Here is a 17,845-nt window from a genome sequence, read left to right on the forward strand (position 1 = left end):
TGAAAGTTAATCTACAATATATAAAACTATAATAATAGTGTTATTAATAATAGCATAAAAGAAAATGAAGAACGCAAATCTATACAAATGCCATCCTTTATTGGTGTTGCTTTATATATATATATATATATATATATATATATATATATTGTGTGTGTATGTGTCAGGTAGGTACAGTCTGATCTGGTGTATGTGCCTGTGTGTATGCCTGTGCATGTGTGGACATCCAGGGGTGTGTGAGAAGCTCGGAGGCAGAGAGGCGGAGGTTGGGGTTAGAATGCAGGGCTGAGCGTATCAGACAGCAAGCCTGCGAGGTTAGTAAGGCCCCCTCTTGGGTTAGTCCAGCCCCAACAGGGTAACAGCCCAATAGCAACGTGTGGAGCATCACTCCCAGAGACCAGACATCTGTAGCTGGAGCACAGACCCACAAACTGCCAGAGATGTCCCCATGTCCTGGGCTGTAATAGGGGGAGGTGTTTCCTTCCTGCATTATGACTGCATCATCCAAGCTTTCCAGCATCAACAGGGTCCTGACACACACACACACAAATAGGGCCCAACCAAAAATAAATAGAATACACAAGATGTAGAATACACAAGATGCAATTTCAAAATCGAGCAAAATTGGTTGTGCATCAGCAGTTTTTCTCTTGTTACAGTATGTCAGTCACTGACAGTAACTCAATTAGCCATGTCAGCTAACAATTCTTACATTGGTAAATTAGTCTAGCCAGCTATCTAAATGTGTATTAATCATGGCTGAATACAGGCATGCAGGGCATGTGCCCAGGGTCCCTGACCTCCAGGGGGACCCCATTGATTTAGTAAGTCACTCAGATATCAATAACATGGCATAAGTCATGGCAGAATGTGTAGAATTGCAGGAAATTAACTTTAAAGGCCCAGTGCAGTCAAAAATGTGATTTTCCTATATTTATATATATTTCCACACTATGAGGTTGGAATAATATTGTGACAATTATGACAATGCCCTTTTAGCGCCTGACATTTCAGCCTGTTTTGGTGGGATGGATCTTTGGCCTGCCTGGTGACATCAACAGGCGGTAAATTAGTTAATAGACCAATAACAAAGAGAGTTCCAAACCGCTTTGCCAATAACAGCTAGTTTTCAGTTTTCCCCTCCTACTCAGACCACTCCCAAATAGTCCTAGCAAAATTTTTGCTTGAGAAATTGTTCTTTGCTAAGAAGCTATTTGTCACGTATGCTCCCTCTCCGGCCTCTAGGTCACCAGGCTGCTCTGCACACACACACACACACCTCTCCTTGTTCTTGAAGACAAACTTGTTCAGCTTGAGGTCTCTGAGCACTAGTCCATTGTTATGGCAATGTGCCACAGCTGACACCAGCTGGCGGAACAGGTATCTGGCTGTGTCCTCTGGTAGCCGCCGGGCCTGGAGCATCACCCCTAGGTTCCCGTAGGAACGTGGGAAGAACAAATAGGCATGGGCGTCCCCGACAACCACATCACGCATCTCAATTATGTTGGGGTGGGGGGGCAGGCAGTAGTACGAACACAGAACCTCCCGGTACCGAGAGACAGGAATCACCTAGAACACAGGAACACTGTTGAGAAGTCATAAAGATTCTACAATAGCCAATATTATAGATGGAACAACTGGAATTCAGAAATACTTTTGAGGCCCTAAGAAACCAATAAGACAAGATCTGCATTATGGTGTAACTGTGTTTGCACAGCCTACATAAGAACACATGCCTACTGTACATGAGGGTCCTGTTTCTGTTGAGCATGTTGGCACTGCAGGAATAAGAGGAGATAATGTGGAAAGGCTGGAGTAAGGAGACAAAGAGAGAAGAGACTAGAAGATGGCGCCAACGATTGAGATGGAAAAGAGATAAGAGTAGGTGATTGAGCACCATGTTTTCAAAAATACATATTTGTATATATTTGTTTTAATCCACAGACCTTGCACACCAACTCCTCGCCGCTGTGAGCATTCGCAGCTCTGAGTACGTTTTCCTGCAGCGGATCATACAACAGGTAGTTCCCCACGTTGCGGGACGGGAGGGGAGGGCGGGACACACCCACCGGTTGGCTGCGTGATACAAAAGGACCGCTCGAGAGACTGTAAGACATATAGCGATTACGGATGCTCTCAGGTGATCCTGACACTTCCTGAATGTCCATGTGATAAAATTATCTAAAAGTAACCTATATGAAATATATAAAGTTAAATATCTTCCGTGATTAATAGACAGGGTAGACAAAATAACAAACAACCAGAAACTAACTGCCAATAGAACGTTGCTGATAACAAATAACGCGTTTTTCTAAAAACAACATCGGAATGTTTTGTTTGTAGTCCTACAGTCTGACAAACGTGCAAACAATTAGGAAAATCAGTGTTAGATATAATTGTTATTTGATTTCACGAAAATTCCCATCATTTTAAATATATTACTTTTTTACATTGATTTTGATTACAGAAAGATACAATATTCCTCGCTCTCGCTTTCTTTCACACAAGCACACACAAACACACCGCAGCAAATGCAAGTTTGTTGGAAGTTTTATTTTTAGTAAATTTTTTGCACAAACGTGTGGTAATTCATGAACATAGAGATATGTGTGATAACCTGTAGTTTGACTGCACACAACACTGAACACACACATCATTACCATGGCAACATGCTGAGAGGAATACACACATCACAGCAACACACACTACATTACAGACACTTCCCATAATCTCTGGCCTTAACCCTGTAACCTCTGACCCTTAACACATGTGTAGATCTGAGAGGATTGGATATGTGTGTGCTTATACCTATCCAATCCTTTCAGATCATAAGTGTGTAGCGGGTTAGGGGAAGTGTCTAGGGGTGGAAAACATATCTAAGGGGACCATAGAAATAGAATGAATAGAACGGGGTGTCCCTTTGGTTGTTTCTCTCTCTCTCTCTCTCACACACACACACAAAACAACAAAAACAACAGCAACCAGCACTGGCACAGATATATTGGCTTCAATGTGATACATTGTGTGCGTGCCACACACACACACACACACACACACACACACACACTCCACCTTTTCACACACTATCTGTACAGCCCTACACTTTAAAACATGAACATACAGGGCCCAAACAAGGGAAGACATTCAGTGGAGAGGTTAGGAAGGTTAAATGTGACATGCACTGTAAAAGGCTTTCAACTTAAAAACATGAGTGTAAGTGTACCCCACTGACCTAAAATATAAAGTTGTATGAACTTGTATACTATAATGTATCTAATCATTTGTTCCCTGGTTTTGTCAACTCAACTTGATAAGTTTATGTAACTTTACATCAGCTGGGTAACTCCTATTTTAAGTTGAAACAGCTAACGTTTTTGACAGGAGTGTGAGGAAAGGTATGGTAAGACACGATAGACTACAGGAGCCATGGACTTATTTACACTGAACACATCAAACGCATAGAGACCTGTCTCCCTTCACCCCACTGCCCTAACCCTATATCTCTCCCTCCATCCCTTTCTCCCTCATCTCTCCTTCTCTCTCTGTCCATCCTCTCTCCATCATCTCTCTACCTAGCCATCTTTTTCTCTATCCCTCCCTCTTGTATCCTCCCCCACCCCACCCCTCTATCTCTCTTTATTTGAGATCTCCAGCATCTCCCTGGATGGTCTTCTTGATACGGAGCAGCATGGTGGTGAGCCATTGGTCCAGACGAGAGATGGAGTCAAACTCTTTAACAGCTTCAGTAAACGCCTCACAGTTCTGCTCCTCATGGGCATCCAGCAACTTCTACAGAGAGACAGACAGGGGGAGATGGGTGTGGGCTCGTGAAGAAGGAAGCTATGCTGTTAAACGAGCAGCGTGAAGTATTTTACACACACACAAAGGCGCTCATCTTGTCTACCTTCAGCAGCTTGCACTCTCTGGAGTCTGCGAAAGCAGGAAACATCTCCTCATACTTCTCTATGGCCAGCTATAAAAAACACAAAACACACACACAATCACTAATAACTGACAGGTACTCCCTCGGTTCAGTTGGAATAATATGAAGAATGTGTCTACTCCGTGTGTCTTGCTTCAAAACAAGAGAACAATTACCACTAATAATAATGATGATAATAATAATACCTTTGCGTTGAGTTCATCCACTATGAAGTGACAGAGGGAGGCTTTAAAGAAGTACTCTTTGGCATTATACTTCAGCAGGGGGTTGTCCATGGTATTGGTGGCCACCTGACACACACACCATTACATCACTGTGACATCCCTCAGAGAGAACCGATCATCACATTTCAGGGTTTTAAAATGCAGGCAAAACACACCTGCTCGTAGATCTCAATGGCTTTCGGATACTGCTCCAGCTGAGCACTGTAGTGGCCCACCTTCAGCAGACACTTGTTAGCAGAACTGAGAGAGAGGAGAGAGACAGCGAGAGACAGAAGGAACAGCACAGGTCCCAGCATAGAGACCTGGGGAACCCCTCATGACAACTCCCTCTCCCTAATCTCTATGATAGAAAGTACTTGAGTAGCATAATACAATAGCATTTGAGTAATAGTACAGGGTAGCATAACTGAATGGTATAGTATTCATTTATACTAAACATCACAGGAGACTCACCTGTTGGACTCCTCCCCTTTATAATAATCGGCTGCCTGCTCATAGTGGGCGATCGCCTGGGCAACAGGAGACACACACATAAAGTATTGTTCATATGGAGTTCTGTGTGTGTGTGTATGCGTGTGTGTGTGCACGTTTTGTGTGTGCTCCGTACCTTCTCTATGTCCACCAGCTCAGACTCATACACCTCTGCGATAGTGATGTGATGTTTGGCTGCAATAGTAAACCTACCCTGTAATACACATGTGGATCATTAGGACAGAGATGGAGAATAACATGTCGATTGCAACAGCGCTGATACAGAATCACTAGACTATACAGTACATACTGTATCAGCCTTCATATCGGTGGTCTCAGCCGATGATGGCTAGAAAACATAGCCCCCTTCACACGCAGTACATGCACAATTGCACATAGAAACGGGTGAAGCAGGTTCAAGATGAAAGTGGTATGGTTAGAGGTCACAGGTTAGGGATTAGAGGTCAGGGCTCAAGGGTTGTACTAGGCTTACCATGTCAGTGTAAATATCGATGGCTGCATTTAGACAGTTGATAGCCTCTACAAGAAAGAGGAGGAAAGGGAGGAGTGAAAGAGGGGAGAGGGAAAGAGAAAAGGGGGCAGGGAGATATATGAAGGGAGCAGAGAGTAAGAGAGGTTAGGTTTTCCCACCAGAGAGGGTCAGAGAGAGACCAAAGACAAAAGCATACTTTACCTACTATTAGGGACTAATATCAAAGGGGAGGGTCCCAGATGTCAGGGAGGCTTTGCCCTCTAGTCTAGTATGTTTTGGAGTGAGTGGGTGTGGATACGTGTTCCTACCCTGAGGATCAGCCTTCTTGTAAGCGTTCCCTGCGTCGACGAAGCTAGTAGCTGAGTCCAGTTTGTTCTGCAGCTGCATGTGGAGCCGGGCCCCCTGGCAGAACGCATTACCAGCAGCTACACACACACACACACACACACAAACATAATTATCATGTCTATGGAACGTCGATAGTATTTCAGCGGTGTGTGTGTGTGTGTGTGTGTGTGTGAGGCCCACCAGTCCAGTTCTTGGCCATCTTGAACATGTTAGCTGCTCTGGCGTACATCTCACATGCATCTTCTACTTTATGGTGACTCCCCCTGAAATACACACACACACACACACATGGTTAAAAACTGGCAGGTATATGAGCTATAGACCTGGACATCGTCAGAAAATGTGTGTTTGTGTTTACTGGGTCTCATTCAGGAGGATACAAACTGAACGTTGTCTACTAAAGAAAATCTCATGAATAGAGCTGGCCTACTCTACATGTCAGAGAGCCATGTCTGTTCTACAGAATAGGCCAATATGGAAGTCCAGAGAGGACATACTGTATGAATAAAAAAAGTATTATCTTGTTATCTAAAGATCACGACTTATTTATCTCATGATCATTACAGTACATTACAGTGTTTTGTCAAGATCAAAAGATAATTTTCTCGTGATCATGACATAACAAAAGTTGTTTTGTTGACATCACGAGATAATCAAAAGTACCATTGATCATCCATTCATTTGTTCAGATGCATGATAACAACCTCATCGAGGAGCCCTGTGGCTGCATTGATCTCAGTGCTCTCGTGAGGCATTAAAGCCCTGAACGATGCCTGACAGGTAGTCTACCAGGCTGCATGCCGCACCCAATCGCATGCGTTTGGCTAGTCTTGTGAGCTAGCTAGCTAGATAACAAGCTAGCTTGCTATCTATGCTGTTTGTTAGCTTCCATAGCTGTTATTTAATTATATGAGACACTTCATGTTTTGTGGATATTATTTTAATTTACAGTGTGTAAGCTCCATTCCTGACAGGCTGATCAGATACAATTTCAGCCTCAGAGGTTGATAAGTCAGGATGTTGCCTTGTAGGCTGTTTAATAGGTAAGGCTCCTTTCATGCAGATTAGATTTATAGGCTGATGCATATAACCTAGAGTGGGTGTGCTCTATTCCTGGCAGGCTGATTAGATTCAATAGCAGCTTCATATTTAAGGCTAATTTTATTATGCTATTGAATCTGATCAGCCTGCCAGGAATAGAGTGCAACCACTCTTGATCATATACATAATGCACTGAATGCTGATCTGCTTGCAAGGAGCTTTACCTGGGAAAGCCTAGAAGGCAGAATCCTGACTTATCAGCCTCTGAAGCTGCTATTGAATCTGATCAAGCTCTGTAAATTGAAATATTATCCATAAAAACATTAAGTGTCCCTTACAATTATATGCATATCAGTTATGCAAGCTAACAACCTGCACAGATAACAAGCTAGCTAGCAAGCTAGGTAACAAGACTACCTAGCTAGCTAGCTCACTCACAAGACTAGCCAAGTTGGCTGCGTTATTGCTTGCATGCGATTGACTGTGGTCCTGGGGGTGGAACACAGCCTTGGAGACAGTGCTGCTGTCAGACATCATTCAGGGCTTAAATGCCCCATGTGCATTTAGGCAAGGAACATTTAGCTTGCTAACATTCTAACTTAGTGTAGCAATCAATAAAAAAAAATATGCTCTGATCCACTTAATGTTTTCCACCTCAGCCATACTGTCAATCCATCATCAATACGTTCACACTCCTATTTGTAGAGTGTATCTTGTGATCTCGACAAAACAACTTTTGTTATGTTGTGATCATGATATACACTACATAACCAGAGGTATGTGGACACCTGCTCGTCGAACATCTCATTCCAAAATCATGGGCATTAATATGGAGTTGGTCCCACCTTAGCTGCTATAATAGCCTCCGCTCCTCTGGGAAGGTTTTCCACTAGATGTTGGAACATTGCTGCGGGGACTTGCTTCCATTAAGCCACAAGAGTATTAGTGAGGTCAGCAATGATGTTGGGCGATTAGGCCTGGCTCACAGTTGGCGTTCCAATTCATCCCAAAGGTGTTCAATAGGGTTGAGCTCAGGGCTCTCTGCAGACCAGTCAAGTTCTTCCACACCAGTCAAGTTCTTCCACACCGATCTTGACAAACCATTTCTGTATGGTTTGTCAGACGGCCAGATGGTGAAGCGTGATTAATCAATCTAGAGAATACGTTTCCACTGCTCCAAAGTCCAATGGCAGTGAGCTTTACACCAATCCAGAAGACTCTTGGCATTGTGCTGGTGATCTTAGGCTTGTTTGCGGCTGCTTGGCCATTGAAACCCATTTCATGAAGCTCCAGGCGAACAGTTCTTGTGCTGACGTTGCTTCCAGAAGCTGGTTGGAACTCGGTAGTGAGTGTTGCAACTGAGAACAGACGATTGGAGGTCCTGTTCTGTGAGCTTGTGTGACCTACCACTTTGCGGCTGAGCTGTTGTTGCTCCTAGACGTTTCCACTTCACAATAACAGCACTTACAGTTGACCGGGGAAGATATTTGACAACTGTCTTGTTGGAAAGGTGGTATCCTATAACGGTGCCATGTTGAAAGTCACTGAGCCCTTCAGTACGGGCCATTCTACTGACAATGTTTGTCTATGGAGATTGCAAGGCTGTGTTCTCGATTTTATACACCTGTCAGAAACGGGTGTGGCTGAAATAGCCGAATCCACTAATTTGAAGGGATGTTCACATACTTTTGGTGATGTAGTGTAAATAAGTTGTGATCTCGACATAATGAAGGAATTTATTTATTCATACAGTATGTCCTTTCTGGACTTCTGTACCTACACTGCTCAAAAAAATAAAGGGAACACTAAAATAACACATCCTAGATCTGAATGAATGAAATATTCTTATTAAATACTTTTTTCTTTACGTAGTTGAATATGCTGACAACAAAATCACACAAAAATTATCAATGGAAATCAAATTTATCAACCCATGGAGGTCTGGATTTGGAGTCACACTCAAAATTAAAGTGGAAAACCACACTACAGGCTGATCCAACTTTGATGTAATGTCCTTAAAACAAGTCAAAATGAGGCTCAGTAGTGTGTGTGGCCTCCACGTGCCTGTATGACCTCCCTACAACGCCTGGGCATGCTCCTGATGAGGTGGCGGATGGTCTCCTGAGGGATCTCCTCCCAGACCTGGACTAAAGCATCCGCCAACTCCTGGACAGTCTGTGGTGCAACGTGGGCATGCTCCTGATGAGGTGGCGGATGGTCTCCTGAGGGATCTCCTCCCAGACCTGGACTAAAGCATCCGCCAACTCCTGGACAGTCTGTGGTGCAACGTGGATGGAGCGAGACATGATGTCCCAGATGTGCTCAATTGGATTCAGGTCTGGGGAACGGGCAGGCCAGTCCATAGCATCAATGCCTTCCTCTTGGAGGAACTGCTGACACACTCCAGCCACATGAGGTCTAGCATTGTCTTGCATTAGGAGGAACCCAGGGCCAACTGCACCAGCATATGGTCTCACAAGGGGTCTGAGGATCTCATCTCGGTACCTAATGTCAGTCAGGCTACCTCTGGCGAGCACATGGAGGGCTGTGCGGCCCCCCAAAGAAATGCCACCCCACACCATGACTGAACCACCACCAAACCGGTCATGCTGGAGGATGTTGCAGGCAGCAGAACGTTCTCCACGGCGTCTCCAGACTGTCACGTCTGTCACATGTGCTCAGTGTGAACCTGCTTTCAGCTCTGAAGAGCACAGGGCGCCAGTGGCGAATTTGCCAATCTTGGTGTTCTCTGGAAAATTAAAAACGTCCTGCACGGTGTTGGGCTGTAAGCACAACCCCCACCTGTGGACGTTGGGCCCTCATACCACCCTCATGGAGTCTGTTTCTGACCGTTTGAACAGACACATGCACATTTGTGGCCTGCTGGAGGTCATTTTGCAGGGCTCTGGCAGTGCTCCTCCTGCTCCTCCTTGCACAAAGGCGGAGGTAGCGGTCCTGCTGCTGGGTTGTTGCCCTCTAACGGCCTCCTCTACGTCTCCTGATGTACTGGCCTGTCTCCTGGTAGCGCCTCCATGCTCTGGACACTACGCTGACAGACACAGCAAACCTTCTTGCCACAGCTAGCATTGATGTGCCATCCTGGATGAGCTGCACTACCTGAGCCACTTGTGGGTTGTAGACTCCGTCTCATGCTACCACTAGAGTGAAAGCACCGCCAGCATTCAAAAGTGACCAAAACATCAGCCAGGAAGCATAGGAACTGAGAAGTGGTCTGTGGTCCCCACCTGTAGAACCACTCCTTTATTGGGGGTGTCTTGCTAATTGCCTATAATTTCCACCTGTTGTCTATTCCATTTGCACAACAGCATGTGAAATGTATTGTCAATCAGTGTTGCTTCTTAAGTGGACAGTTTGATTTCACAGAAGTGTGATTGACTTGGAGTTACATTGTGTTGTTTAAGTGTTCCCTTTATTTTTTTGAGCAGTGTATATAATAGGCCATTACCCTTTCATATGTAATGAGCAACGATATCCTGGTGGTTAAAACAGTAAATGTTGACAATTTGCAGTCAGATGACCAGAACACTGCAGATCTCCCCAAGGCAGAGGCCTGACTGTCTGCGACAAACAGGCCCGACATTATCCCCCTCACTACTGCATAATGATACTTTTAAAACATTTACATTATTGTAGGCCTAATCATCATACAGCACATCACCAATACAGTCGCGATTTTTTTGTCCAATGTCATGCAACGCATCGACCCTTCCCCCCTCCGTGATGAATTACTGAATCAGCGCTCGTGTTCCTACACTGACTTGAACAAGGAAACCAGTGCATCTCATCTCACCCGAACATCCCCCCCAGGAATGAGCCGGAGGATTTGACCTTCTTGTCGGCTTCAGCCATCAGCTGCATCGCCTCCTTCTCTTTCCCGGAGGTATCCATCGCTGTTTGGGCTGTGTGTGTGTCGTCGACAAGGTAAAAACAAATATTCCGGAGAATCCGTTTAGCTGGGAATGGATGCTGAGAGGTGGTGCTGATGAGAGAGAATCTTACTCGGTTGTGTGACTATTTATTCTGATTTCCTCAAAGTCTTGGTGCATCACCACCACCTAGCGAGCTGGAGAAAATTGCACGTTTTAATCCAGTACGCTTTTTTTCGTACGAATCATACTGCATTTATATTTTCTGCTAGCTCCTATAACAAGTATGTTAGAAAGGTATTCATACAAGACTTAAAACAAAACTATGATTAGTATTTGTTTATACTATTGGTATGGTCTTCCGCTGCAAAGAAGCGGAAGTTGCCTCGAAATTGCGCCAAAGCTAAAAAATAAAATAAACAGAACCATCATAAACTGAATACAGAAGCTGTCGTTTTGTTAACTAGCTAACTGTTAGCAAAATATATGGAATATATTTATATATCTGCTTTAACGTTAGCTAGTTAAGAATATCATTGCACATTTAGCTTATGAAAGAAACGTAACCAAAGAGTATCAATTATCCTGTAAAGTTTGTCTTTAGAAGTGACGTTTGTTTCCCAGTTACGCAACTCGGGTGAGTAGAAACATTTGTCTCCACGATTGTAGCTAACTAATTTAGCTATTCTAGTAGCAGGTGAGGTAGCTGAAGAAAGTTAAGCTAGGTGGTAACTTTTCACCATACATTGTGAGTTAGCTAGCTCAGGTGACCTAGCTGTTGTTATATAACAGCCAACGTTAGCTATTGAATTGACTGTTAATTGCGTCATATTCCTCTAAACGAGTTATGTTAGCGAGGTTAGTCATCTCTTCTCTTCTCCTGAATTATGGCGGTCCGCGGAGCATCCATCGCCTTTTCTTCCTAATTTGAACTTTTTCCTTCGGCTATTTGCACTGCCTCTTCATAGGAGACCTGGTGGACAGCTCGGATTCTTGCTACTTCGACCTTCTTCACCCTTACAGGGAACACAGGAACGTGATTCCACTGACTCTTCCACAACATACCGTATTTATTCCTTCTGCACACGCTTGCCAGTGGCCAAACATACCATTTTATTTACATTACGACACTGCAACGGTCTGTTCACATAAGCTCTCACTACTTATCTCATATACCCCAGCTTTACATGTCAGAAGAGATTCTTCATCAAATAACAATAGCACCGATAGGCTTTCCTCTGTCCTTCCATTCACCATTCGACTTGCCCCCACTACTCCTGGTCACATTCTGCTTTTAGTTTTTCATCCTCAATTTCCAATGCAACGCCAGAGATGAAACCTTTTACCGGTGCCCAGATCAGAAAATTACAACGTTCTACTAAATACTCTGATAATTCCCCAAGACACAATGCACTTTCATTTTGTTCTTCTAACAACAATCAACACAATACCACTCCTGGTCACTTTGACTCCACCTTTCCCAGTGTGTCCTCCACCATCTCGTTGACAGCAAATTGATCTACCAAAAACACATCCTTCTCCATGAAACACTCCAACAAGGAACGAGGCATTATTAGAGTGAGGACTATCTTCATTAGCAACTTCAGCCTGTTTTGCACCATTCTCCAATGTTTTTACAAATGTTCAGGATGTTAGGATGGCTTCAGAATGAGCTATCCCTATTCATCCCCAAACACCTGAACCTCTCTTTCTCTACATTCTCTCTATATTTCTCTATTGTATCCCTCTCTCATTTCCAGGTGTAAGATGAGTGGAGAGGGTTCTGCTCACAGCTCCTGCAGAGGAGGGCAGAGGGGAGGATGGAGGGGAGGAGGAGGGGGATGGAGGGGAAGACCATGGAGAGGAAACTCTCGCCCCCCCAGTGCTCAAAGAGGTATGGGTCAGACACATACACCACACAGTTAGCCTGGTTAGAGATAAGGGACAGTTAGAGGTAAGACTAGCCCCTTACAAGCCTCTAAATATGCCTTAACCCCCTCAATGATTTCCAACCCTTGGTTTTGGGACAACACTGACTCCATTGTGGAGGCTTCAGTATCTCTTTCTCTTGCCGTCTCTTTCTAGGGTCCTCTCAGTCCCGTGTGTCTCAGACCACTCTGGACAGACTCTCTCCCTATAAAGGCTGGGCCCTCTACTTCACTGAAGGTAGGTGTGTATCAGTGGAGGCTACCGAGGGGAGAACGGCTCATAATAATGGAGTAAATGGAATTGCATCAAACACATGGAAGTGATGTGTTTGATGTATTTGATACCGCTCCACCTATTCTGCCCCAGCCATTACCACAAGCCTGGCCTCCTCAATTAAGGTGCCACAGACCTCCTGTTGTGTGTTTGTATTTTAATGTGTGTGTGTATTGTCTATATACCTATTTTTTTGTGATCATCTATTTGTGTGTGTTTCCTGTATGAAGGTTTCATAGATAGTTCTCCGTATGTGGAGAAGATCAAAGTGTTTGAACAGTACTTCACCTCACAGATACACCTCTATGACAAAGTAAGATGACAAAAATGAGATTTCTGCACATTGTTTTAACCTCTAAAAAATAGTAGCCTTTGATGAGTGGGCAAGCTTAATTTGTGTGTTTGTGTGTAGGATGAGATTGAGCGTCAGGGCAGTGTGTTGGTGGACTATAAGGCTCTTGTTGAAGATAAGGAGGTGTGTATGGCTCTTCCGGAACTGTCCAATCAGCTGAGAGAACAACCAGAGACCACCCTCAACTGTCTGGGCCTCGCCATACACCAGGTACATATACACATACGCTTCACTGAAGGTAGTTGTGTCTATGTATTTTAATGTGTGTGTGTGTGTGTGTGTGTGTGTGTGTGTGTCAGGTTTTGACAATGGACTTGGAGAGACACGCTGCAGAGTTACAGGGGGAAGGGCTTTCTGGGGGAGCCACACCCATCATTAACATACCCCACATCAGCGCCAGGTAAAACACGCACACACTCTCACGGTCTCTCTCTGACTCAGTTTCAGGTTGTATAACTGTGTGTTTGTTTCAGGTTGTATAACTATGAGCCATTGACAGCCCTGAGGACGCTGCGTGCGAGTGTGTTTGGTCGGTTGGTGTGTGTGAGGGGGACCGTGGTACGTGTCAGCAACATCAGACCACTCTGCACACGCTTGGCTTTCACCTGCTCCGGCTGCTCTCACACACACACACTCACCCTGCCACATGGCAAGTTTACCACGCCCACCAAGGTACAACACATACACTCACCTTGCCACAGAGCACTTTCATTACAACCTACATTGGATTGAACCACAGGCTGTGTGTGTGCTGATTGTGTGTGTGTTTCTTCAGTGTGTGCAGCCACAGTGTCGTAGTCGTTCTTTCGTCCCCAACAGGAGCTCCCCTCTCACCCTTACTGTTGACTGGCAGAATATCAAGTAATTCCACTATTATTTATAATGCTTATATATACCTATCCAATCTTCTTAGATCTCCATACGTTTCTAGAGTGTATGGGCTAGGGGTCTGTGTCTAGGGTGTATGGGCTAGGGGAAAGTGTTTTGGGACTGAAGCTGTGTATGCAAACTATTTCCCATGGTGCCCCAGGGTCCAGGAGCTGATTGGAGGAGAGCAGAGGGAGGCAGGGCGGATCCCTCGGACGGTGGAATGTCACCTGACCTCTGACCTCTGTGACAGTGCGGTCCCTGGAGACACCGTTACTATTACTGGAACAGTCCGAGTCAGCCAAGACGACGGTATTCACTCACACACACGTAGTTGTTAACATCACTGGCACTGTCTGAGTAATTGATGAGGTGTGTTTTATGTGGTGTGTGTGTAGGCGGCAGCAGGGGGAAGAAGGATAAGTGTATGTTCCTGCTCTACATTGAGGCCAACTCCGTCAGCAACTCTAAAGGTAGCTGTAGGTCTGTTATTGTGTAGTCGTTAGTCATGTTATTGGGAGGACAAACAATGAAGTGTTTTCAAATTGTGTGGACAATCAAGTTTCTTCTTAATTAAGGTCAGAAAGTGAAGGAGGCTGGAGGTCAGGGGTCATCTGGAGGTGAAAGGTCATCGGGAATAGAGTTCTCTTTGAAGGAGCTGTATGCCATCCAGGAAATACACAGCCAACCTGATCTACTGAAGCTCATCGTACAGTAAGACACGCACACACAGAATACTACTGTGACACTACTGTACTAATATAGTGCTTTTGTTATATATTGTGAGTGACTGATGTGATTTGTATTCCAGCTCCTTGTGTCCAGCCATCTATGGCCACCTGGTGAGTAAGCCTAGTTTCCATTGGTCATGTTGTTTCAGGTAAGCTGTGGCCATGTTTTAAAAAAAAAAAAGTGTTTGTTTAAAAATAAATGTGTGTTTTGTTTGTTTGTAGCTAGTTAAAGCAGGTCTGTCCTTAGCGTTGTTTGGAGGCAGTCAGAAGCACGCTGATGATAAGAACAGGATTCCCATCAGAGGAGACCCTCATATACTGGTGGTGGGAGACCCTGGCCTGGGGAAGAGTCAGATGCTACAGGTAACATGCACACACTTAAAAACACGCCAACCTCAAACTAGCTGTTGTAACTGTGTGTGTGTGTGTAGGCGGTGTGTAATGTGGCTCCCAGGGGGATCTATGTGTGTGGTAACACTACCAGTACGTCAGGGCTGACCGTTACTCTGTCCAGAGACGCCGGCTCTGGAGACTACGCACTCGAGGCTGGAGCTCTGGTACTAGGAGACCAAGGTAGGGGTGTGTGCGCTTACATCCCAACTGTCATCATCCAACCTGTCATCATCCAACCTATCTGTGCCATTTGTGTGTTTGTGTCAGGGCTGTGCTGTATAGATGAGTTTGATAAGCTGGGCCATCAGCAACAAGCGTTACTAGAGGCCATGGAGCAGCAGACCATCAGTCTGGCTAAGGCTGGTCTGGTGTGCTCCCTACCTGCTAGAACCTCTGTTATCGCTGCTGCTAACCCTGCTGGAGGACACTACAACAGGGCCAAGACGGTCTCCGAAAACCTCAAGTAGACTCACACATTTTCACCTTTCATTTTTAGCTTATGCTATACTGTAGGTACAAGTTGACTTATTTTGTGTATGTGTGTGTGTAGGATGGGCAGTGCCCTCCTTTCGAGGTTTGACGTGGTCTTCCTCCTATTGGATGTTCCTGATGAGTCGCATGACCGCCGGCTGTCGGAACATGTCATGGCCGTCAGGTCAGGGAAGGGAGGGGCTTCAGGTGCAGTGGTTACACGAGGAGACTACCATCAATCACAGAGCTCGCTGCTGGAGCCCTCCGACACACCTCTTTCTGACCGGCTGCAGGTACCCACACACAAATACCAAAGTACTTTATCAAAATCTATGGAATTTCTGACATTGAGTCTGTCTCTGTTAGGTGTGTCCAGGGGAGTGTGTAGACCCCATCCCCCACTCCCTGCTGAGAAAATATGTTGGTTATGCCCGTCGCTACGTTCATCCCTCACTCTCTACCGCCGCTGCCCAGACGCTCCAGGACTTCTACCTCTCCCTACGCTCACACACACACCCCGTCGACAGCACACCCATCACCACACGCCAGCTGGAGTCCCTCATCCGCCTCACAGAGGTAGGCAAACACACTCACTCAAATACACACATGGAATTTGATCATAACACATCCTAAAGTCTCTAACATGTCACACAGACCTGAGCCTGTGCCCTGACTATGTCACTATGTGTGTGTAGGCACGGGCGAAGCTGGAGCTCAGAGAGACAGCCACCAAGAGTGACGCTGAAGACGTAGTGGAGATCATGAAACACAGGTAACACACTATCCCACATACATTCCACTAAGTATTTATTTGGACAGTGAAGCTAAAACATTTAATTTGCTGCTACTCAAGCACTTTTTATTTGAAATCAAATGTTTTAAGGGGTGATTACAGAATGTATTTTTATTTGAGGGTATTTCCATACATATCTGTTTTACCGTTTAGAAATGAACGTACTATATGTATCAAGTCCATTTTGAAAGTGTCAGATGTATTTGGACAAATTCACTTTTGGGGTCCACAATGTCACTTATTGTAAATAAGAACAGAATGTTTATAAACACATTTCCATGAATATGGATGCTACCATGATCACAGATAGTATTGAAAGAATCATGAATAATGATGGGTGAGTTCATTACAGATGCACAGAGATCATGCCCCCAAAACATGTTAGCTATTTTTGGGAGGTATGATATTTATACCCCGAAAGATTTCTCATTATTATTCATGATTCATTCATGATTATCTGTAATCCATGGTAGCATCTACATTAATGTAGAAGTGTTCAGAAACATATTCTTAGGACTAGATGAAGTGCTTTCATTTCTGAACGATAAAACAGATTTATAAAATGACCCTCAAATAAAAGGGACAATTCTGTGGGGGACATTCTGGTGTGTGTGTGTGTGTGTCAGTCTGGCAGATACCTTCTCTGATGGTAGTGGAGGTCTGGACTTTGAGCGGTCAGTACTGGGTGTTGGGATGAGTCAGCGTTCGACTGCCAAGAGATTTATCACTGCGCTCAACACACACGCTCAGCGCACACACACCATGTTGTACGACCTCACACAGCTACGCAGCCTGGCCAAGGACCTCAACATACAGGTAACACCCACACACACCCCTGTCTGTTGCTTTCGGTCTTACGACAGCTGTTATGTTGCAGGTCGTGGAATTCAAAAGGTTGTGTGTGTGTGTTGATTCAGGTTGCAGACTTTGAAGGTTTCATCAGTTCTCTGAATGAACAAGGCTACCTGCTGAAGAAAGGACACAGACAGTACCAGCTACAGACTATATAACACACAAACATAATTTAAAGACCTGCTGTTACATAATGCAATACACATGTTTTGTAAAGAATTGGTTGTTTTATTAGTGAATTCTTCCAATACTGAGATGTATATCTGTACATTACCAGTCAAAAGTTTGGACACCTACTCATTCCAGGGTCTTTATTTATTTTTTACTATTTTCTACATTGTAGAATAATAGTGAAGACGACATCAAAACTATGAAATAATAAATATGGAACCCTATAGTAACCAATAAAGTGTTAAATCAAAATAATTTAAGATTCTTTAGTAGCCATCATTTGCCATGATGACAGCTTTGCACACTCTTGGCATTCTCACCAGCTTCACCTGGAATACTTTTCCAACAGTCTTGAAGAAGTGTCCACATATGCTGAGCACTTGTTGGCTGCTTCTTCTTCACTGCTGTCCAACTCATCCCAAACCATCTCAATTGGGTTGAGGTCAGGTGATTGTGGAGGCCAGGTCAACTGATGCAGCACTCCATCACTCTCCTTCTTGGTCAAATAGCCCTTACACAGCCTGGAGGTATGTTGGGTCATTGTCCTGTTGAAAAACAAATGATAGTCCCACAAAGCGCAAACCAGATGGATTGGCGTATCAGTGC

General features: G+C 44.6%; 2 protein-coding genes across 5 annotated transcripts; one reads left to right on the forward strand and one right to left on the reverse strand.

Annotated features, from left to right (window-relative positions):
* Window positions 1-2,527: 2,527 nt before the first annotated feature.
* On the reverse strand, window positions 2,528-10,687 carry LOC139375139 (beta-soluble NSF attachment protein-like). Of its 2 annotated transcripts, XM_071116632.1 has the most exons (10): window positions 10,332-10,543; window positions 5,660-5,742; window positions 5,440-5,556; window positions 5,132-5,178; window positions 4,775-4,852; window positions 4,621-4,676; window positions 4,323-4,407; window positions 4,129-4,233; window positions 3,905-3,973; window positions 3,506-3,789 (listed from the first exon to the last, which is right to left on the reverse strand). In XM_071116632.1, exons 1-10 carry the CDS (start codon window positions 10,427-10,429, stop codon window positions 3,637-3,639), a joined length of 891 nt encoding a protein of 296 aa, XP_070972733.1. In that variant the 5' UTR covers window positions 10,430-10,543; the 3' UTR covers window positions 3,506-3,636. The 2 variants fall into 2 exon arrangements, with proteins under 2 accessions (XP_070972734.1, XP_070972733.1); XM_071116633.1 differs by lacking the exon at window positions 5,132-5,178 and having other exon boundaries at window positions 2,528-3,789; window positions 10,332-10,687.
* Window positions 10,688-10,803: 116 nt separating this feature from the next.
* Window positions 10,804-17,491, forward strand: LOC139375137 (minichromosome maintenance 8 homologous recombination repair factor). Of its 3 annotated transcripts, none has more exons than XM_071116630.1 (20): window positions 10,804-11,044; window positions 12,168-12,301; window positions 12,493-12,573; window positions 12,840-12,922; window positions 13,022-13,171; window positions 13,261-13,361; window positions 13,435-13,633; window positions 13,737-13,822; window positions 13,992-14,140; window positions 14,227-14,301; window positions 14,407-14,542; window positions 14,640-14,670; window positions 14,782-14,922; window positions 14,991-15,132; window positions 15,220-15,415; window positions 15,503-15,716; window positions 15,790-15,999; window positions 16,119-16,195; window positions 16,843-17,032; window positions 17,134-17,491. In XM_071116630.1, the coding sequence occupies exons 2-20, from the start codon at window positions 12,175-12,177 to the stop codon at window positions 17,224-17,226; spliced, it is 2,481 nt and encodes an 826-aa protein (XP_070972731.1). In that variant the 5' UTR covers window positions 10,804-11,044; window positions 12,168-12,174; the 3' UTR covers window positions 17,227-17,491. The 3 variants fall into 3 exon arrangements, with proteins under 3 accessions (XP_070972731.1, XP_070972730.1, XP_070972732.1); XM_071116631.1 differs by having other exon boundaries at window positions 11,038-11,985; XM_071116629.1 differs by having other exon boundaries at window positions 10,829-11,044; window positions 14,991-15,415.
* Window positions 17,492-17,845: the final 354 nt, after the last annotated feature.

Source organism: Oncorhynchus clarkii, chromosome 19 (assembly GCF_045791955.1).
Source record: "Oncorhynchus clarkii lewisi isolate Uvic-CL-2024 chromosome 19, UVic_Ocla_1.0, whole genome shotgun sequence".
In the NCBI taxonomy this organism is placed as follows: domain Eukaryota; kingdom Metazoa; phylum Chordata; class Actinopteri; order Salmoniformes; family Salmonidae; genus Oncorhynchus; species Oncorhynchus clarkii.